Source organism: Bison bison, unplaced genomic scaffold (assembly GCF_000754665.1).
Source record: "Bison bison bison isolate TAMUID 2011002044 unplaced genomic scaffold, Bison_UMD1.0 scf7180017864440, whole genome shotgun sequence".
NCBI lineage: Eukaryota > Metazoa > Chordata > Mammalia > Artiodactyla > Bovidae > Bison > Bison bison.
The window spans coordinates 398,259-420,532 of record NW_011495002.1 but is presented as its reverse complement, the minus strand read 5'-3'; the positions used below and the strand labels follow the sequence as shown (position 1 = coordinate 420,532).

Here is a 22,274-nt window from a genome sequence, read left to right as displayed (position 1 = left end):
ACTTGAGAGTGACTTGTGAATGATAAACTTGGTTAATCATCCCCTGATTAGATAGCAATTGAGGCTCTGCTAAGTGCTAGGCGCTGTTCTGGGTACTGGAGATGCTGCGGAAATCAAAATAGAAAACGTCCCTCCCTGTGGAGCTGCTCCTCTTGTAGGAATGATGAGATTCAGGTGATGTTTATTTTATTTTACCCTTTAGGAGATAGGCAGGATCAGCTTAAATACATGGCACACCAATGAGGGAAACCAGCCTGGGCCATTTGGATCTCTCCCTTCAAAAAAGAAAAATAAATACTTATTTTTATCAGTAACCAGGCATTGTATTTCATTTTTTAAATTGGAGTATAATTGCTTTACAATGTTGTGCTATTTTCTACTGTACAACGAAGTGAATCAGCTATTGTTGTTCAATTGCTAAGTCATGTCCGACTCATTGTGACCCCTTGAACTGCAGCATGCCTAGCTTCCCTGTCCTTCACTATCTCCTGGAATTTGCTTGAATTTATGTCCGTTGAGTTGATGATGCTATCTAACCATCTCATCCTCTGCTGCCCCCTTCTCCTTTTGCCTTCAGTCTTCCCCAGCATCAGGGTCTTTTCCAATAAGTTGGCTCTTCACATCAGATGGCCAAAGTATTGGAGCTTCAGCTTCAGCATCAGTCCTTCCAATGAATAGTCAGGGTTGATTTCCTTTAGGATTGACTAGTTTGATTTCCTTGCTGTCCAAAGGACTATCAAGGGAATCAGCTATCTGTATACATAAATCCCTTCCCTCTTGGGCCTCCCTCCCACCCCAGGCATTTTACTTAGACATACACTTTGAGTAATTTTCCCTTCTGCTCATGGATTTGCCCTGATTCATCTACAGTTGGCAAAAATGGAATAAAGTGAAGCTAACTGGCCTAAGATGATCAAACCCATGTCCTTGGCCTCTTCAGCACTGCTTCATCAGGTGATTAATTATCTCTGGGCTTGAGACTGATATTGAGAACCAAAGTGAAATGGGTCTCAGAGGTATTTACCCTGGTGATTTAAGATAAGGAGTTTCAGTTGTAATTCATAGACTCCTCGTTATTTACGATACTCTCCAGTGAGGATTTAAATCTATGTTGTACTCTCTCCTGCTATGTTTGTTACATTGCTATAAGCATGGGCTTCCTTGGTGGCTAAACTGGTAAAGAATCTGCCTGCAGTGCAGGAGACTTGGGTTTGAGCCCTGGGTTGGGAAAATCTGCTGGAGAAGGGAAAGGCTACCCATTCCAGTATTCTGACCTGGAGAATTCCATGGTCTATATAGTCCGTGGGTTGCAAAGAGTCGGACATGACTGAGCGACTTTACATATGCATAAAAGAATAAAACACCCAACTACAAAATGGAAATATATTCATTAAAAAATATGCAACAGATTCTCAGTAAAACATCTCTTTCTCAGATTCAGATGGACAACAAGGCTAATTGTGTCTTCTAGAAAAGCATTTTTTTCAATATGACATATAGATATATATAAAGGCTATAGAAAGGATAGGTTATGGACCTGGTGTGAACAGTGTGACATGGATACAGGTGAAATTGTCCTTGAGTTTGGGGATGCATGGAGCCCAGCCTATTGGCTACCCAGGCAGGGAGCTTAAGTCCTGGCACTTCTGGATGTGAAGATCCAGTGGGGAATTAACCATTTGCTGAGACACAGGAACTGGACAATTTAATCTTTGCAAATACCTTTCAAGTTTGAACTTTTATCTCCATTTTATAAACAAGGGTAAGGCTTCTCATCTCATCCTCATCCTCTGCTGCCCCCTTCTCCTTTGCCTTCAATCTTTCCTCGCATCAAGGTCTATTCTGAGTTGGGTGAGATGGTTAGATAGCATTGCTGACTCAGTGGACGTGAATTGGAGCAAACTTCAGTTTATAGTGGAGGACAGAGGAGCCTGGCGTGCTGCAGTCCCTGGGGTCACAAAGAATTGAACACGACTTAGCGACTGAACAAGAACAAAGTTTCTCATGGAGTTGGGGATTATAACCTGAAGCCAAAATGAAATGGGTGTAGTTCACGCACTGTTTATGTAGATGAACATGTAGACCTGGGCTTTGGTGCTTTAGAGGTAACGGCAAAGCTTAGTATATAAAAAAAAAATTGGAAGGATGGGTTTGTCACGAGAAAAAGTCATGGAGCTTTATTATGAAGACACATGGCATTGGGTCTTTGTTGGGATTCATATTTTAAAATCTCAAGTCCTATTCCAGACCTCTCCTGATCTGATAAAAAGACCCCAAGAACCCAAACCAACCAACCAAACAAACAAAAGCACAAAAAACCCACCCTTAAGTCTCTTGTCTGTGTTACCTTTTTTTTTTTTAACAGCATACATTGTTGGTTTTTTTTTTTTTAATTTCTTTATTTAACTCTATCAGAATCTTCACTGTGTCATGCGGGATCTTTCATTACTGCATAGGGATTCTCTAATTGTGGCCTGAGGGCTCAGTAGTTGCCCTGAGGCATGTGGGATCTTAGTTCCTGGACCAGGGATTGAATCTGAGTCCCCTGCATTTCAAGGCAGATTCTTAACCACTGGACCCCCAGGGAAGTCCCTGTGTTAATTTTTGAATCAGTGAGAAGTAATGCAAATGTTAAGAGATGGAAAGGGACTTAGCTGTCACAGAGTCCTACACTTCGATTTTAGAGTTGCAGAACCTGAAGTCTGGAAGGCTTAAAAGACAGATGCAAGGTCTTACAATTAGGGGCCACCCTGGGGCTAGAGCCCAGTCTGGCACCAGTGCTCACTTGTGTACATGACATTGCTCTACCTTGAAATCAGCACTTGTTTCTTGGGAGGGAGTACATTACTCCCTCTTTCATTTCAAAATGGTAGTAACATTATTTGTCACAAGTTACAGAAATATTGCAGAAATATTTTATTTTTTATTCTGCAAACCTTAGCTTGCTTATCATTAAAAATTTTTTATTGGAGTGTAGTTGATTTACAATGTTGTGTTAGTTTTTTTTTCATACAGCAAAGTGAATCATTTATACATATATATATATATCTATTCTTTTTAAAATTCTTTTCCCATATAGGTCATTACAGAGTATTGAGTAGAGTTCCCTATGCTGTATAGTAGGTCCTTCTTAGTTATCTGTTTTACATATAGTAATGTATATACGTCAACCCCAAATCTCCCAATTTATCCCCCTAGTGACAATAAGTTTGTTCTCTGTATCTGTGACTCCATTTCTGCTTTGCAAGTAAGTTGCTTTGCATCATCGTTTTAGATTCTACATGTAAGTGATACCATCGTATTTGTCTTTCTCTGTCTGACTCATTGCCCTCACTGTGACAGTCTCTAGGGCTATCCATGCTGTCGCAAATGACGGTACTTCATTCTTTTTCATGGCTGAGTAATATTCCACTGTATATATGTACTACATCTTCTTTATCCATTCATCTGTTGATGAACATATAGCTTGCTTTCAGGTCTTGACCATGGCAAAACTGTGGTGCCATGAACAAACTGCTTGTATTGTTGTGAGTTAGAGCTTTTTCCAGATATATGCCCAGGAGTGGGACTGCTGGATCATACGGTAGCTCTGTTTTTAGCTTTTTGAGGGACCTCCGTACTATTCTCTATAGTGTTGTATCAGTTTACATTCCCACCAAAAGTACAGGAGAGTTCCCTTTTCTCTACATCCCCTCTAGCATTTATTGTTTATAGATTTTTTTGATGATGGCCATTCTAATTGGTGTGAGGTGATATTTCATTGTAGTTTTGCTTTTGCAGAAATATTTTAAATATTGCTCTAGATTTCCTTGAACATTGAATAGGTATCTGAACCTATTCCCCATCTCTATCAGTTGGAGCTTGCTCATGCAAAGAAAACAATTTTAATGTGATCCTTTAAAAAAAAAAATGCCATAGTTCACCTCTCGCCTTTGTCATCCTGTTTCCAAGATGTTCCAAAGGCCAACAGGACAAACCACCTCCAACTAATCATCTGATTGCTTGCTCCTGCAGTTCCTTGGCAGCCAGAAAGCTTCAGGTTCAAGTTTAGGGGCTGACAACACGCTGATCCAATCACCAAATATTTATTTGACACTGTTGACTTTCTGTGGTAGTAAAAAAAAAATCCCTCATTGTACCAGGATACCTTAGTATAAGGCAATGAAAGTTGAGATTGATAAACACTGCTCTTTCATCTACATGGCACTAGGGTTAATTTCACATTACTTAGGAGATAGGCTAGTTATGTAAGAACATATTCAATGCTTAACATGCTTTTAAATATAACGCTGAAAACATTTACTTTAAAAACACATTTGGTTTTATATATAAAACTGCTTTAGAAGTTTTCCCCTGTGATATTTAAGTAAAAATAAAATAACTAGTGTTCTGCTTTAGAGGCTAATCTCTCCCTTCCTCCACTAGAATATGTTCTTTTTTTTTTTCTGTTGGAATCTTGTAAAATCAAGTCATAGAATAATGCGTTGCCATGGCAGAATCCTATAGAAATTTCTATGTTCGTTGGAAGCCTTCAGTTGGTTTGCGTCCTGACTTTACTGGCTCTTTAGTTTTGAAATGTGTTTTTGGCTGCCCAGCATTTGCCATCTAGTTGATTTGTTGCTGGGTCCCTGGCTCCCCTGATTGCCGACTGTGCCTACACACTGCTGGAGACATTTAGTATAAACCCAGAAATATCGCTTTGAGAAAAGTCTTTTATTCCTCCCTGCCTTGAATGTGGAACACAGTCAGAGAACAGACATTTTCCTGGTTTTAGCCATGGTTGAAAAGAGATTTAAATTTATTTCTATATGATGTTTATGGAATGTGCATTTTGGGTTAAGACCAGTGTCAGTTCCTTTCTTTAGGGAAATGGCAAGAAGATAGGTAGATTGTTTTTTGGAACCTTAACCTTACCCTGCACCCTCATCCCCACCCCCAACCAATTTGTCTCTCAAGCAGTTCCTTCAGTTTCGGACAAATGAATATAAATTGCATATGTCTAGTGATAGTCTTTCAATAACCCTGAAATTCCCATTTTTTTCCTCTTAACTTTTTATTAATTCTATTGTCTCTTAAAAAATTCTCCTTTGACTCTAAATTTTCCTTTTTCTACTAGTAACCACATCTCTTTCCTTTATAGTCAAGTTTCTGGAAAGGGTAGTATGTTTCTCTTTTCCCAATCATTCTTTTCTGTGGTTCTGCATCCATTGGTTTTCTGTCCAACTAATGAAATTATTCTAAAAGAATTACTCTGTTGCCTCATGCTGCATAACAAATCATATCAGAACTTAATGGCTTAACTATCTGATATCAATTATCTGTTATCTCTTAATAGCTCTGTTGTCTCTCTTGAGTCTGCGATATGCTGGGCTCAGCTGGATGGTTCTTCTGTATCACATGTCATTGTCTAGGTTGCAGTCATCTGTAGGCTTGACTAGGTCGGAATGTCCAAGATAGTTTGCAAATTGGTGCTCGAGTGTCAGTTAGAACAGTGGTCCACAACTTTTTTGGCACCAGGGACCGATTTTGTGGAAGACAATTTTTCCACAGACTAAGGAGTGGGGGGATGGTTTCAGGATGATTCAAGTGCATTATGTTTATTGTGCACTTTGAAAGTGAAAGTGTTAGTCACTCAGTTGTGTCCGACTCTTTGCAACCCTGTGGACTGTAGCCCTCCAGGCTCCTCTGTCCATGGGGCTTCCCAGGTAAGAATACTGGAGTGGGTTGCCATTTCATTCTCCAGGGTATCTTCCTGACCCAGGGATCAAACCCAGATCTCCTGCATTGCAGGCAGATTATTTACCACCTGAGCCAACCAGGAAAGCCCTATTATTTCTACTCTAATGCTGCTGCTGATCTGACAGCAGGTACTGGCCTGCAGCCCAGAGGTTGGGGACCCCTGAACTAGGAGATCTGTTGAGCTGTTGACTAGAGTGCCCTGGTTTTTCCCCGTTTGGTCTCCCCATGTGATTTGGACATTTTATAGCATGGTAACTGGGCTCTGAGGGAGTATTTGGAAATGCAAAGGCAGAAGCTGACGGTTTCTGCAGGACTGGCCTAGGAAGTTTTACATTCTCACTTCTTTCCATATTTTTTTGGGTGAAAACTGGTCACAGTTCCAGCCAGATTCAAGAGGAGGGGATAGAGAGACCACCTCTTGATCGGTTAGTGGCACAATCACATCGCAGAAGAGCTATGGGATGCTGAAGCCGTCTTGTAAATGCAATTGCAAGGAAGATCTGGCCCACAATGTCTGTTTTGCTATATTGAGAACCAGTGTCTGTCTCTGCAGTGCAAATTCCCCTTGGGCTCCAGATGCACGTTCCGAAGGAACTGTCTGTCCCAGGCTCTGCAAATGTGTTTGCAGGCTCTGCAAACACATCCACCTGCCTGGCCTTCCTGTCTCCAGACTTGTATCACTTCAATCCACTTTTTACACTGCTGTCACAATGACTGATGTTTTGATGCAGCATGGACAGCTAAACATCTCTCCTGATTTGAAACTCATCAGTGATTCCCCATGGACTTAAGATAATGTTTATATTTTCTTCCATGGCTCATAAGATATTTTATGATTTGACTTCTCTCTCATTTCCTATTATGTTTTTCTAGTTCAAGTTCAGCCATCCTGGCTGCCTTGTGTTTTCCAGAGTTGCTATGGTTTCTTATGCCTTTTGGCCTTTGAATCTGCAGAAATGCCTCTGTCCCAGGTAGTGTGGTCAAATCTCCTTCAACTCCAGGCTTAAGTCAACTCTTCCTGAAACTTTTCCGGTACCTTCCACCCCTCCTCAGCACTGGGCTAGAGGGGGATTCTCCCTTTGGTTCCTTCTCTGAAGACCCATGAATGCCCTTGCATAAATCTTATGTTCCTGTATCAACCATAATGCCAGTCTGTCCTGTTTACATTTTCTGCTCATATTCTGCAAACCAGTCTGTTAGTTTTTTGAGGTCACTGGGTAGTGTTTGCCTCTGTAGTGCTCATACATATTTGGGGTTTAACAACTGTTAAAAACAAGAAGGATTCAGAGCTACTGGCTAGCATTAAAGATAATGCACATACTTAAGATTAATTGGAAGTTGAATATTGATTGATGGTGAAATGGTTGAATAATTATCCATATTGTTAAATATTTTGCAGCCATTAAGCAAGTTAGAATAGTCTGTATTAAACTAAAAAGAAGTCTATGATGTATTATTAAGGGAAAATGCATGAAAAACGTTTATAGTATAATATAAATAGAAATCTGTATATACATTTGTATATGTTTGTATGAACAGAGCACACATGGAAAGATACACTTCAAACTGCAACATTGGTGGCACTAAACTTGTTTATTATTGTAATTAACAGTCAACAGGTAAAAAAGTAAGCAATGCTATTCATAAATTAATTTCAAGACCAGATATGAACTTTTAGACAAGCAAGAAACATAGGGAATAGTGTAGAAGAATATGTATTACTTTAGTTGCATAGGGAATGTTTAAAAAAATGAGATTTTTAAAAAATCTTGCTGTGTGTCTTATATATAAGGTCTTTTGAATGCTCATATATGTATGAAATTAAGTCTGTAAAGATTTAGAACAAAATGTTAACAGTAATATTATCTGGTTGGCAGGTGACTTTTGGTTCTTCTTTTGGCTTATCTGTGTTATATAATTTCAAAACAATGAGCACATCTCATTTCCATAGTAGAAATAACATTATTTCTAAAAATAGAAGATAGTACATAGAAAGTGGTACCATTAAGCTGTGTGATAGCTGAATACCTAAGACTTGAAAAAGCAATGGTAGTATGAAATTACAAAATGAATTAGAGTGAATCCATTTGGGAACAGTGGTTGTCATATAACATTTTTCTTCCCTTTTTTTTTTAGCAAAGACTGAAGGAAGAAAAAGAAGCCAAGCGGGCTCGTCTGGATGGGAGACATGACTATTTATTTGGGATTGTAGCTTCCTGTGTGGACCTAAACAAAACTGAAGTGGAGGATGCCATTCTTGAGGGGAATCAGGTGCGATGCATTTGTGTTCCCACTGACTTGATTATGGAGGGCACAGTTCATGTTGTCCTACGGCAGGGTCTGTGCTGGGCCTTAGGGAAGGGTGTCTGTTTCAACATGGACAGGACCCCATTCTGACTCGATACAGGTGATGGTGATGGCAGAATGAGCTTGGGGCTCTCCAGCTCTCCATGTTAAAATCATCATTTGAGTTCCATGATCCTGACAGAGATGTCAGAGATATCTGACATCTCTGACAGTGAGAGATGTCAGTGAAGCTGGGCTTGGGTGCCATTTTGGAATCTGAGGTTAGAGAACAGAATCTCCTCTCAGCTGCTAATTTATCTTTTTTTTTTTTTTTTTTGACTTTATCCTGTTCTATCCTGGGAGATTGAGTCGTGCCATAGTTCCCTGGCTTTGACTCTGGTTTCTTTTGTTCCTGACCTTGACTTCCATATCCTGCCATGGAGCAGGCCAGTTGGCAGACCTTTAGATGTACACAGAACCTCATGGATGGGACGAAGTTGCGAGACGGTGGAGCATTCCGTAGTCATACATGTTCTCATCATGGTGGTTTTCCAAGGTTATTGGACTTTAATGATATTTTTCTATAGTGTGTTAGACTGCATTTTGAAAGGTGTGGTCTCTCTGATCTGTAACTGGGTGAAAAATTAAATATATTTATATCTGCCTGTAACAGCTCAGCACTTTAAGAAATTAGCCAATATTAAGGGACAATCTCTTTTCAGATGTGTGGATGTAGCAAATACTTTTACGATTCATCAGATCACTTCTTTGAATTTAGCCTTTACTGTGGTAAGATGTTTATTCTTGTGTGGTTTTTATGTTATAAGAAATGTGCTCTATATGGTTTGGGTAAACTGAAATCTTACCTGAATAAGAAAGATGATAATAAATGCTGATTTAAACCTGGTTTCTGACTCAGAACAAAGCCATTACCTTGCCTTTCCTTCTTCCCAGATTGAAAGAATCGATCAGCTTTTTGCTGCTGGAGGCCTTCGTCACCTCATGTTTTACTATCAGGATGTGGAGGTAGTGGAAACAGGTATTTAAAGTTGATGTCGCATAACCCAGAAATGTATTGTTAGATTTACCCAAGGACGGCATGAAGCAGAGGCCACTGCGAGGACTTTATCCTGGGGGATGGGACAGGTGGGGAGTGGGGGGTGAGGCCCAGTGAAACAGGTCCTGTTTGTACCTCAAGCAAAGGACAGATAACGGTGGCTCTGCAGCCTGGTTCTAACTTCAGTTGGGATATTTTGTTTTCCTTTTCAGGCTGTGCTGGTAGCTAGAGAATGATAAAATAATTTACATTTTGAGATTTCCTTTCCTTACATGTTAGTTCATTCTGTGCCATTATGTTCTAGAACTTCCACTGGGCATCTGTTTCTTTATTTCTTTTAAACATAGGAATTATTGCCAAGATGTGTAACAGGAGTTTTTTTTTTTTTTTTAGTTAAATATCACATCATGTTTATTTTCTACTGACTGTGACTCAAATGAATAATATTGAATGACAAGTTTAGTCATTTTCACTTTGATAAACTTGCAAATCTCTATGTGGATTCTGTTGATATATCCCCGTCTACTTTTATGTGAATTAATATAATTTTAAAGCCAAACTAAGGACATAAATATATTATGATTATATTAAAATATCATATGCAATCCCTTTGTGACCTTTTTGATGGAAGAGAAGATAGTTGTTGCTCTTGGCATAGAATATGACCATGATTTTTTATTTAAAAACTGAGGAAATTATGCATGCATAAGTGACTGGCATTTCCCCCAGATTATCTGCTTTATATTTTGTGGTCAGAAAGGGCATTGTATTTTGAGTAAAAAAATCAAAACAAGACAAATTTTGAGCCCTATCCCAGATTGCAAAGCACAAGCTGAGTTAGGCTAACTGAGTGAATGTGAAGTTCGCCATGAACTCTGCACGGGGTGAGGCTGGCCTTTGTGTGTCACCTTACATGGCACACAGGGTGCAGGGGTGCGAGCTTGTTTTTCTTCCCCACTCTCCCTTTAAACCTTTTCAGTAGGAGCAGCTTTTCTTCTGAACTTAAATTGCAATTCAGACAACCCCATGAACTTTGCTGGATACTTTTAGATAAAAATACAGAGTGAAGTAAGCCAGAAAGAGAAAGACAAATACACATTAACGCATATATGTGGAAACATGGTACCGATTAACCTATTTTCAGGGCAGGAATAGAGACTCAGGTGTAAGAATGGACCTATGGACATGGGGAAGGGAAGGATGAATTGGGAGATTGGGACGGACCTATAGGCACTGCCTTGTGTGAAATAGATAGCTAGCAGGAACCTGCCGTGTAGCACAGGGAGCTCAGCTAGGTGGTCTGTGATGACCTAGAGGGGTGGGATGGGGGATGGGTGGGTGGCAGGGAGGCTCAAGAGGGAGGGGGCGTATATAACTAACTGATTCACTTCATTGTAGAACAAAAACCAACACATCATTGTAAAGCAACTATAACCCAGTTAAAAAAAAAAGAATAAAAGTTCCCATGGTTGCATCCAATTACAAACACAGCCTCAATTCAGAAAGTAAAAATATCCAGTTGATCAAAACTAGTTGATCTAAAGTTAAATCTCTTCCACTCTTGGCCCTCCCCCTTTCCTTTCATCCCACCCACCTTTGCAGCAGAGGCCTCTGAGGGTCAGTATCTGCAGTGGGAGAGGAGCAGATGGTCTCCTTTTCTCCTTCAACTCACCCCTCCACCCCCTACCCACATCCTGTTAACCACAGTTTTTGAGTGTGTCAGGGCAGAGATAAGAGGGAAGAGGGAGCAGTGAAGTTTTTACTTGGCTGGCACCTGTTGTGAGCTAGCTGACCTGGAATTCTCGGGCCTTGCTCAGATGAGATGTCAGAGGAACAAAAGACGAAGTTAACTTGCTCCACGTAAATCGCTAGGACGTGCAGCCGGAGGTGGAAACCCTGGGAGACTGACTGTGGAGCCCACATCAGCCATCACTTTGCTGTCCTGCCTCCCCTGCGCCTTTCTGACTCCGGTGATCTGGAGGGCCAGCTGGATCAGAACAACAGGATGTAGAGGTTCTGCAGTCATAACTGGATTTGGATCTTGGCTCTCCTGGTGTGTGACTTGAGGCGGGTCACAGCTGTCCTCAGGGTTGCAAGCAGTTTCAAAAACGTAGACATGGTACCAGCCGGGGCTTCCCAGGTGATGCTAGTGGTGAAGAACCCACCTGCCAGTGCAGGAGACATAAGAGCTGTGGGTTCGATCCCTGGCTCAGGAAGATCATGGCATGGCAACCCACTCCAGTATTCTTGCCTGGAAAATCCCAGAGGAGCCTGGAGGGCTACAGTTCAGAGGGTTGCAAAGAGTCGGACCTGACTGAAGACTTAGCACGCATGCGTGGTACTGAGCAGAAGCCCTGATGCACAACATTTACCAGTAGATGCTGTCTCCTCCTTCACCCTTTCTCACTGGCCCCTTGATGGCCCCATCAAGGATGACTTGCAGCTCCAGCAAGAATTTGCTCTGGACTGAACTCTCTTATCGGAGAAGGCAATGGCACCCCACTCCAGTACTCTTGCCTGGAAAATCCCACGGATGGAGGAGCCTGATAGGCTGCAGTCCATGGGGTTGCACAGAGTTGGACACAACTGAAGGGACTTAGCAGCAGCAGCAGCAGAACTCTCATTCCTATTTCTTCCATTTCTGTTTTTCCCTGGAGCACCAATTTTGAAGTGAACTTGTGGTCTGGAATTAAGCAGATCCTTTCATTTACTTTTTATTCTTTATTTTTTATTGAAGTATAACTGACTTACAATATTAGATTCATTTCAGGTGTACAGCACAGGGATTCAGTATTTTTGTCTGTCGCAAAATGATCACTATATAAAACAGATCCTTTGAGATTCCTTTAGGGTTCAGGCTAGAGGTGGTCCAAGGGATGGAGCTTGTAGGGCACCAGGATGAGTCAACATGACAGTATTTTAACAGGGAAGCCTCATTCTAAGAGATGACCACGTGGACGTAGTATAGCATTTGTGGGACTAAAATCCTTTTCATTTGTAGGGCAACTTGGCTCTCCAGGAGGAGTAAACTCTGTTTCTGGAAAGATGAAAAAACCCAAGGTGTTTGTGACCGAGGGAAAAGATGTTGCTCTTACTGGGGTGTGTGTGTTCTTCATCAGGACCAACCCTGCCAGAGCTATCACCCCTGAGAACATCCATCGGGTAAGAGGCAACAGCTCCTGAATTACTAAAAATCACAAAAATTCTACCCCCAAGATACCTTCCCATGGAGACTACCACTGTATTCATTAAATATTTAAAACTGCTTTCACAGCAATATTTTCAAATCACTTAAAGTAAGCAGTCAAGAGGATGGTTCCTTTAAATCTGTTGAATAAGAGGAATTAATAGTTTATTAATGAAAATTGATATAACATCATATGTATCTGTGTGAATGTAAAACAGTGAGATTTTTTTCTTTCAAAAAGAATTTCCTGGGACTTCCCTGATGGTCCAGTGGCTTAAACACCATACTCCCAGTGCAAGGAGCCCAGGTTCAATCCCTGGTTAGGGAACTAGATCCTGTTTGCCACAGCTAAGAATTTGCAAGCCACAACTGAAAATCCTAAGTGCCACAGCTAAGACCCAGTGTAGCCAAATAAATAAATGAATATTAAAAAAGAATTTCCTTTCTGGCTTACTTCACTCTGCATAATAGGCTCCAGTTTCATCCACCTCATTAGAACTGATTCAAATGGATTCTTTTTAATGGCTGAGTAATACTCCATTGTGTATATGTACCACAGCTTTCTTATCCATTCGTCCGCCCATGGACATCTAGGTTGCTTCCATGTCCTGGCTATATAAACAGTGCTGCGATGAACATTGGGGTACACGTGTCTCTTTCCCTTCTGGTTTCCTCAGTGTGTATGCCCAGCAGTGGGATTGCTGGGTCATAAGGCAGTTCTATTTCCAGTTTTTTAAGGAATCTCCACACTGTTCTCCATAGTGGCTGTACTAGTTTGCATTCCCACCAACAGTGTAAGAGGGTTCCCTTTTCTCCACACCCTCTCCAGCATTTATTGCTTGTAGACTTTTGGATTGCAGCCATTCTGACTGGCGTGAAGTGGTACCTCATAGTGGTTTTGATTTGCATTTCTCTGATAATGAGTGATGTTGAGCATCTTTTCATGTGTTTGTTACAGCTCATTTATTTATTTGGCTGCTCTGGGTCTTAGTTGTGGCATGTGGGATCTAGTTCTCTGATCAGGGATCTAACTTGGGCCCCCTGGGTTGGGAGCGTGGAGTCTTAACCACTGAACTACCAGGGAAGTCCCTGCTTTACTCATTTGGCAGGTCTTCATTTACGAATGACAGTAGCTAGATTGCAGTTGAAGATCCTTTTTACGATAAAGGTTTTTCCCCATTGTTTTGCAGGAGGTGAGCTTCAACATGCTTGACACCGCAGATGGGGGTCTGCTCAACAGCATGAGACGTTTGCTGTCTGACATCTTCATTCCCGCTCTCAGAGCCACGAGCCATGGCTGGAGTGAGCTCGAGGGCCTTCCGGAAGCCTCCAGCCTTCGGCAGGAGTTCCTGGGCTCCCTGGAAGGCTTTGTGAGCATCCTGGCCAGCGCACAGGAGAGTTTGAAGGAGAAGGTAAGAACAACTATGTTATTTCTTCAAAAAGTATCTGATGGTGAACAAATCAACACCTAGGTGTGTAATACTTCTCTTAGAGGGTCTTGATTCCACTACTTTGCAAATCTTGAAAATATATTGTGTGTGCTTTATTGTCCCTTGAAAATGTGGTGGTGACTAGATTTAAATTCCTGTCATTTGGAGCAATGAGTGCTTTGTGGGTTCCTTAGAAATACTGGCCATGGTGGAGAGTTTTACTCTGTCATGTCAGATGCTGGACTGCAAGAAGAGCATGAAGTGCTTCTGGTATTGCTCTGCAACTTAGAAGGAGAAATTTGGAGCCAGAGTGTGGTGTGTGTTTCAGGGGTGGTGGTGATGGGGAGGTTGGGGGGTGATGATGATGGTAGGGATGGGAGGAAATTTTGAAGAGGCAGGAGGAGAGACGAATGGATATATCTGAAGACAGATTGGGTCCTGTGGTCCAGCCAGTGATCTAAAGGGCCATTAAGAAGAAGTTTGGCAGGGACTTTCCTGGTGGTCCAGTGGCTAAGACTCCATGTGCCAAATGCAGGGGGCCTCGGTTCAATCCCTTGTCAGGGAACTGAAGGTGAAAGTGTTAATTGCTCAGTCATGTCTGACTCTTTGCAACCCCATGGACTGTTGCCCACCAGGCTCCTCTGTCCATGGAAATCTCCAGTCAAGAATACTGGAGTGGGTTGCCATTTCCTTCTCCGGGGATCTCCCCGACCCAGGGATCAAACCTGGGTCTCTTGTGTTGGCAGATGGATTCTTTACTGTCTGAGCCATCAGGGAAGCAGAGACTACTTGATTTTTAAAGACATAATAAGAAGGAAGAATACCGGAGTGGGTAGCCATTTCTTTCTCCAGAGGATCTTCCTGACCCAGATGTCGAACCCAGGTCTCCTTCACTGTAGGCAGATCCTTTGCCGTCTGTGCCATCAGTGAAGCCCCGCTGTCAGGGGACTAAGATCCCATAAGCCTATGTGATGCAACTACAGAAGCCTGCCTGTCACAGTGAAGACCCAGCACAACCACACACACACATACACACACAAAGAATAAGTTTGGCATTTGTGGGATTTGGCGTCAGTAAAATTTGTGCCACCTACAGTGAGCCTGTGTTAGTGATTCCTTGGGGTAGAAGGTGGGGTGAATGCAAAACCATGACAGATGACAGCCCAGATAAGGCATGAGTGGGAGACACAGAAATGGATCCTGTGAGACCAATGACAAGATAATGCTCACTGCTCTCCAGGAAATACTGAGACCCTTTGGGACCTATTGGGATGTTGGCAGGGAGGCAGACAGTAGGCTTTCTAAACGATGTGGGATGGGAGAGTTGAGTAAATGATATCCAGACAGGGGGAGTTGGCTCCAGAGAACATTTGAGTTATATTCGTAGTTGACTATGATGCAGGCCACCTAAATGCAAGTTGAACTAAATTAAATAGTTATTCTCCTGAAAAGAGTACTGCTTCCACAGGGCTCCACTTCATATTGTGGTAGAGGTATTAAAAAAGTGGCTGGATCTCACACAAGAGGGAGGCGGTGCCACTTCATGAAAGGCAGAAGCTTCCCCCATAAAACCAAGGCCAGGTCTAGGAGGCAGGTGGAAGATGCAGTGTTGGGGATGGGTGCTGAAATCTGAATTTAGAGTCTCACAGGGCTAGCTGCACCTTTCCCAGGAGGAAAATGTCCTTATTAAATACTGAGGTACTTCTGGATCGCGTGTGCGCGTGCTAAGTTGCTTCAGTCGTGTCCAACTCTTTGTGACCCTCTGGACCATAGCCCACCAGGCTCCTCTGTCCTTGGGATTCTCCAGGGAAGAGTATTGGAATGGGTTGCCTTTGCCTTCTCCAGGCTTTTGGGTTGAAAATGAAAGTTGCTCAGTTGTGTCCAACTCTTTGTGACCCCATGGACTATACAGTCCATGGAATTCTCCAATCCAGAATACTGGAGTGGGTAGCTTTTCCCTTCTCCAGGGGATGTTCCCAACCCAGGGGTTGAACCCAGGTCTCCTGAATTACAGATGGATTCTTTACCAGCTGAGTCACCAGGGAAGCCCAAGAACACTGGAGTGGGTAGCCTATCCCTTCTCTAGCGGATCTTTCCAACCTAGAAATCCAACCGGGATCGCCTGCATTGCAGGTAGATTCTTTCTGTGAGGGAAGTAAAAAATCCTGGGTTTGTTTTTCTTTTTTTGGCTGTGCCCTGCATGTGATAGGTCCCCGACCAGGGGCTGAGCCCAGGTTCCCTGTAGTGGAAGCATGGATTCTTAACCACTGGACCACCAGGGAAGATCCCTTTGGTTTCTCTGTCAAGTCAAAATCCAACACACCTTCTTTCCTACCCCTCTCCACCCCTCCCTCCCCAAATGAATTGGTGTATTTGCCATTGAACTTAGTAACTATAATATTTTTTTTTTTTTTTGGACAGGGACATGAGAGTCTTTCCCTCTGGTTAGTTTCAAAAAAGAATGTGATAGATTAGAGATTACCCTCCCCTCAGTCATTTTTTGAAGGTCCCCATTTTCTTTGGTTTCATGGGTTGATTCTTTAATTTCCAAGTTCCCTATCAATTCCCGAGTTCTGTGATATTGTCTGTCTGTCTGCAGTTCACACTTTTTTTTTTTTGACACAAAATTTTAATTCAGACCAATCAGCTTTACTGGTGTGCTCAATACCTAAGGAGGATTCCTACACTGATTTCATGAGCGTTTCCCAGGGAGCAGGGTAGTTAGAGAGAATCTCCTTAAGATCCTTCTGGATCAACCAGGAGTGTGTGTGTGTGTGTGTGTGTGTGTGTAAAGTAACATCATCTTATTCTTTAACTTTCATTGTAATTAGGTGAACCTTCAAAAGTGTGACATATTTGAACTGAAAACCTTGAAGGAACCCATAGACTTCTTGACTCTAGCTAATAACCCTGAGACTATGGAAAAAATAGAAGGTTGTATGAAAGTATGGATCAAACAAACAGAACAGGTAATTTGCAGAAACCAAACATCAGACCTAGCTCTCTGAACACTGACTAGTTCACATGCCATGTGACTGAATCAGCCAGTGGAAGAAGGTTGTATCACATCCCTGTTCCATCTGCCTAAGTATTTTACTGCAAGTCCCTAAAAAAGATGAAAGGTTCATTGCAATGTTAATGTATCGTCATTAGTTAAGAAGAGATAGTAAGAATTCTAGGAGATGACAGGAAATGACTTTACATACTTGTCTACCTAAAACACTGCAGTTGGCCAGGTTTTTCCTCAAGATGTAGTTACTCTGGAGAGAATGCCTATAGGAGTACAGGAGTTTTCTAATTCAATGTGTCTTCCAAAACAAAGCTTTGGACTTAATTGTTAAAAAAAAATTTCAGAAAAGTGAAAGCTAGGTGTTACATCCAATTATTGATGTTACATCAATAATGGAAATTAACCAACTGAAGGCATGAGGACTTCGCAAGGTTGTATTTCTCTGAGGTTCTAAGTGAATAAACCAAAGAAAGTTTCTGAGATCAGGTCCTCCAAAAGTTCATGAAAGCTCCTCAAACAAGTAGTTTTAACTTAGAATGAGTCAACTAAATTTTTTTGAAATTTTAAAAATGGATACATCTCAGGTTAGTAAAAGGCTGTCATTCAAAGCATGCAAATGAATAAAAATATATCATGACTCAGATAGCAGAATTTACTTCTTTCCCTATATTTTGCTTATGTGTAACTTTTAACTCTCCAGCGACTCGTTGGCTCATGGTTCTCCTGTGCATTCACAGGTCCTTGCTGAAAACAACCAGCTGCGGAAGGAGGCGGATGACCTTGGGCCTCGAGCAGAGTTGGAGTACTGGAAAAAAAGACTGTCTAAATTTAACTACCTTTTGGATCAACTGAAGAGCCCAGATGTGAAGGCTGCATTGGCAGTGCTTGCTGCTGCCAAGTCGAAACTTCTCAAGGTTGCTTTTTGCTTTATGAACTGGGAATGGAAGTTCTTTATGCATATGTCATAGAGTAATTTGGAACAGAAAAATGTTATTCTACATTAATGAAAAAGTAACTTTAAGATTAAATGATACTGCCCTTTTGTAATTTTATAAACTGTAGAAATAGCCTTTGAATGAAAGGTATTTATCGGCTGGTGTACATGTATGAATGGGCTTCCCTGGTGGCTCAGATGGTAAAGATTCCATCTGCAGTGCAGGAGACCCGAGTTTGATCTCTGGGTGGGGAAGATCCCTCTGGAGAAGGGAATGGCTACCCACTCCAGTATTCTTGCCTGAAGAATCCCATGGACAGAGGAGCCTAGCAATCTACTGTCCATGGGGGTTGCAAAGAATTGGACACAACTTAATGATTAACACATATTCACACACACATATGTATCTGTATTACTAGAGGGCATTGCAAGTCATTAATATGTACCATAATAACATGATTATATATTATGAATTCAGACCAATGAGGAGTAGTAATAATGAAGGCTTAAACTTTTCTAATTTTTTTTTAGAACTGGTGTATTTGTTTTATATTCCTGTGTAACAAATTACCCCAAAACTTCACCACCTGAAACAATAAATATCACCACATAGTCTGTGGGTCAGGGGTTTGGGTGTGGCTTATTGTTGTTATGTAGTCACTGAATTGTGTCCAATTCTTGTGTGACCCCATGGACTGTTGCCCTTCAGGCTCCTCTGTCCATGGGATTTCCCAGGCAAGAATACTGGAGCAAGTTGCCATTTCCTTCTCCAGGGAGTCTTCCTGACCTAGGGATTGAACCTGCATCTCCTGCACTGGCAGGCAGTCTTTACCACTGAGCCACCTGGGAAGCCCTCAGTGTAGCTTAGCTGGGATCATCTGACTGGAGATCTCTTAAGGTTGTTGTCAGGATGCTGGCTCATCTGAAGGCCTGACTGGGGGAGGATCTTCCTCCAGGTTGCCCGTGTGGGATTCAGTTCCTTGCTGTCTGTTGGCTGGAGGCCTCCTTCAGTTCTTGGTCATAGAGAATGTCAGAGTGAGGTGCAAAATGGATTCAGCAGGCTGTGGAGGAGAAGGCGTGTAGGTGTAAATATGAAAGTGCTGCCCCCCTCCCCCCCGTGATGCTCTGTCCTAGTTATTGAAGAGATTTCATGAGAGAAGGCTTGGAAGAGATACCTTTAAACACTTAGTCGAACAATTTTAATTGCTCTTCAGCGTGGCAGTGCCCCTCACCCCTCTGGATTGAGTTCTATGTAAGAGGCACGGGAGAGACTGAAAGTTGGACCCCTGGGACTTGGGATGACTTTTATGCAGCTGTTAGTTGGAATTTTTTCTATTAATAATTGCGTTAAAATTTCCTTCCTGTATTGTGCGTAGACATGGCGGGAGATGGATATTCGAATCACTGATGCAGCTAATGAAGCGAAGGACAATGTCAAGTATCTGTATACACTTGAGAAGTGCTGTGACCCCTTGTATAGCAGTGACCCTGTGAGTCGAAATTTCCACCTCCTTAGTCTTCTACTCGTGACCCTTTTACACTAGCTGAAATGAGTGTGGAATTTTGGTTCATGAATATTGCAGTTTGTTGGAAAAGTCTTAGAAAACCTCTTTTTATTCTCAAGAAAATTATATGTGCATGTATATGTATACATGTATACACTGATGTTGAAGCTGAAACTCTAATACTTTGGCCACCTGATGCAAAGAGCTGACTCATTTGAAAAGACCCTGATGCTGGGAAAGATTGAGGGCAGGAGGAGAAGGGGATGACAGAGGATGAGATGGTTGGATGGGATCACCGACTCGATGGACATGGGTTTGGGTGGACTCTGGGAGTTGGTGATGGACAGCGAGGCCTGGTATGCTGTGGTTCATGGGGTCACAAAGAGTCAGACACAACAAGCGACTGAACTGAACTAATACATATATATGCATATACACACATGTCTATTTATACATATATATATTTTCCTATGTTTTCTAAGATATACATTATATTTTAAAAACATTTATTGTATATTCCATTTCCCATAAATATAGCAATTGACATCCTAAACTATACTCAAAACAACTGTGGGAAGAATTATTGGCTGACTTTTAAAAAAAAATCTTTTAACTTTCATTTGTTCCTGGTTTTATTTATTACAAAATTAACTGCTAACACAATCCTTGTCCTTAACAGAATGTTAGTGTTTCTTGCATTGAGACAAAATTTGATTAACTGCATATGACTAAATAATTAAGATGAGATTACTCCTCAATGTGTTATATTTATATAGCATGTTAGATAATATTTTAAAATTTAAATAAAAGTCTTTTACTTAAATTTTATTCTAATGAGGACAGAGTGATTAGTCTGTTAGAATTTTGCTGACTTTGATATGTTGCCCTGAAAAGTTTTGTGCTGTCTTCCAGATATCCATGATTGATGCTATTCCTACTCTTGTAAATGCAATTAAAATGATCTACAGTATCTCTCATTACTATAACACCTCTGAGAAGATCACGTCTCTGTTTGTAAAGGTAAGAGCCTGGTGTAGAGTCCGTGGTCACTTAGATTTCCTTGTCAATGGTTAATGTTGTTTTTTATAATTAGAAATTACCACATTGGCACAATCCAATGTCTCTGTATCCTACAATTTACCAAAAAGACTTAATCTCTTGATAGAAATAGAATTAAGCATACGTGGGAAGCTGATTTTAGCAAATCATAAAGCATTATTTCCCAAAGTAATAATTATAAAAAATATTATATTGTTTATGTAATAAAAATGGAAAAAGATTCTTTTTAGAATTTCTTTCCCTATGATATTTAGCACATGATTTCTTCCTATTGGGTGAATTTTAATTAAGAAAAGCTATGTTTAGCTGGCCATCTTCAGTTTCATATTTTATGTGCTGCTGTTCCAAATTTATTTCATGCCAAGTTGTTTACTTGGTGTTATTAGAACAGTAATCATGGTAATAAAAGCCACTGCAATGTTCCAGTAATCCATAAAGCAATTATAATGATTCTGCCAGAAAACATAATGATGTTTAAACCTTATGTCCTAACTCATAAGTGTTTATGGTGAACATTGTTGCTTTTCCCATTTCCTCTCTAAGAAGGAAATGACTTTTTCATTACCAAGGTGAAAATTTTAAATGTTGTATTAAAATAGAGGCATTTCCCACTCCTCAGGACTGTGTTCAGTTCAGTTCAGTCATGTCCAATTCATTGCGGCCCCATGGACTGCAGCACACCAGGCTTCGCTGTCCATCACCAGCTCCTGGAGTTTACTCAAACTCATGTCTATTGAGTCGGTGATGCAATCCAACCATCTCATCTGCTCTCGTATTTGGGTAGACAGGAGGGGAACCCACAAAATCCTTTTCCATACTCCTCACACTTTAATGTTATGTTGAAGTCAGGAGGGGCATTTCCCGAGTACAAGACCCAAAAGTCAATCTGTGTTACGATGCATGTCCAGGTTTCATGCACTTTATTTGCAAGGCTTGTTTTAGAACCTAACTGTGAAACCTAATTTGAACCTAATTCTCTCATTTTTTTTTTAAATTCTCTCATTTTCGAAAACCTTTCGTTATGAAAAATTTGCAGCAGGCACAAAAGGAAATATAATTGTATACTGGATCCCCTTGTACGTATCACCCAGATTATCCACTGTCAACACATGGCCAGTTTTGTTCCACCTAACCTTTGCACTGCAATCCGAGGCATACATACAGTACAGTCATCCCATTTTCCTTTTAATTTATTAAAATTAAATTAAAATTTTAAAATTTTAAAATTAATAAAATTTTAATTAATTAAAAAATCCCCAGTAGAATTCTGAAGTTTTTTTTTTTTTTAAGTTTAAAGGGATAAAGTGTTGGCTTTACATACATTATATTTACTCTTTTTTCTATTGTCTTCTGCTTTTGACTTTTCTGCTACAGATCATGGTGTCATGAAATGATCAGGGTGGACAGTTCTTTTCATGGCACTTGGAAACTGTGAGTTAGATTTTTAGAGAAGGCTGCTGAAGAAGGAGACTTAGGAAAGCTCTTGATAGCTTTTAGGTAGGGAAGTGGTTGGCTAAGACATTCATCCTGCATTAACGTGAGGGTCTGAATTGTTGATTTTCTGTAGTGCCTCCAACTCTGTGATTTTACGAATCATTTTGATAATAGGAGCTTCCCTCATGGCTCAGATGGTAAAAGAATCTGCTTGCAATGCAGAAGACTCAGGTTTGATCCCTGGATGGGAAGATCCTCTGGAGAAGGAAATGGCAACCCACTCCAGTACTCTGGCCTGGAAAATTCCGTGGATGGAGGAGCCTGGTGGGCTACAGTCCACAGGGTCGCAAAGAGTCAGACACGACTGAGTGACTTCACTTTCACTTTCTTTCACTTTTGATAATAGCTGTGTAGAATTTAAAAAGGTTGACTAGAAGCAGAGAGTAGAATGGGTGGTTGCCAGGGGCTGGAAGAGTGTGGAAAATGGGATGATGTTGGTCAAAGGCTGCAAGCTTAGAGTTGTAAGATGACTGAGTTCTGGGGTCTAATGTACAGCTTGAAAGTGAAAGTGAAAGTCACTCAGTTGAGTCTGACTGTTTGTGAACCCATGGACTATACAGTCCACGGAATTCT

At 41.1% G+C, this 22,274-nt stretch overlaps 1 protein-coding gene across 1 annotated transcript in view; it reads left to right on the top strand.

Annotated features, from left to right (window-relative positions):
• DNAH5 (dynein, axonemal, heavy chain 5) overlaps positions 1-22,274 on the top strand; it is a 332,324-nt gene that overhangs the window by 60,506 nt on the left and 249,544 nt on the right. Inside the window, exons 2-9 of the mRNA XM_010858794.1 lie at positions 7,876-8,010; positions 8,980-9,064; positions 12,084-12,244; positions 13,460-13,681; positions 16,531-16,668; positions 17,447-17,623; positions 19,020-19,133; positions 20,061-20,168. Coding sequence (XP_010857096.1) covers positions 7,876-8,010; positions 8,980-9,064; positions 12,084-12,244; positions 13,460-13,681; positions 16,531-16,668; positions 17,447-17,623; positions 19,020-19,133; positions 20,061-20,168 — 1,140 coding nt within the window. The remainder of the gene's footprint in view (positions 1-7,875; positions 8,011-8,979; positions 9,065-12,083; positions 12,245-13,459; positions 13,682-16,530; positions 16,669-17,446; positions 17,624-19,019; positions 19,134-20,060; positions 20,169-22,274) is intronic.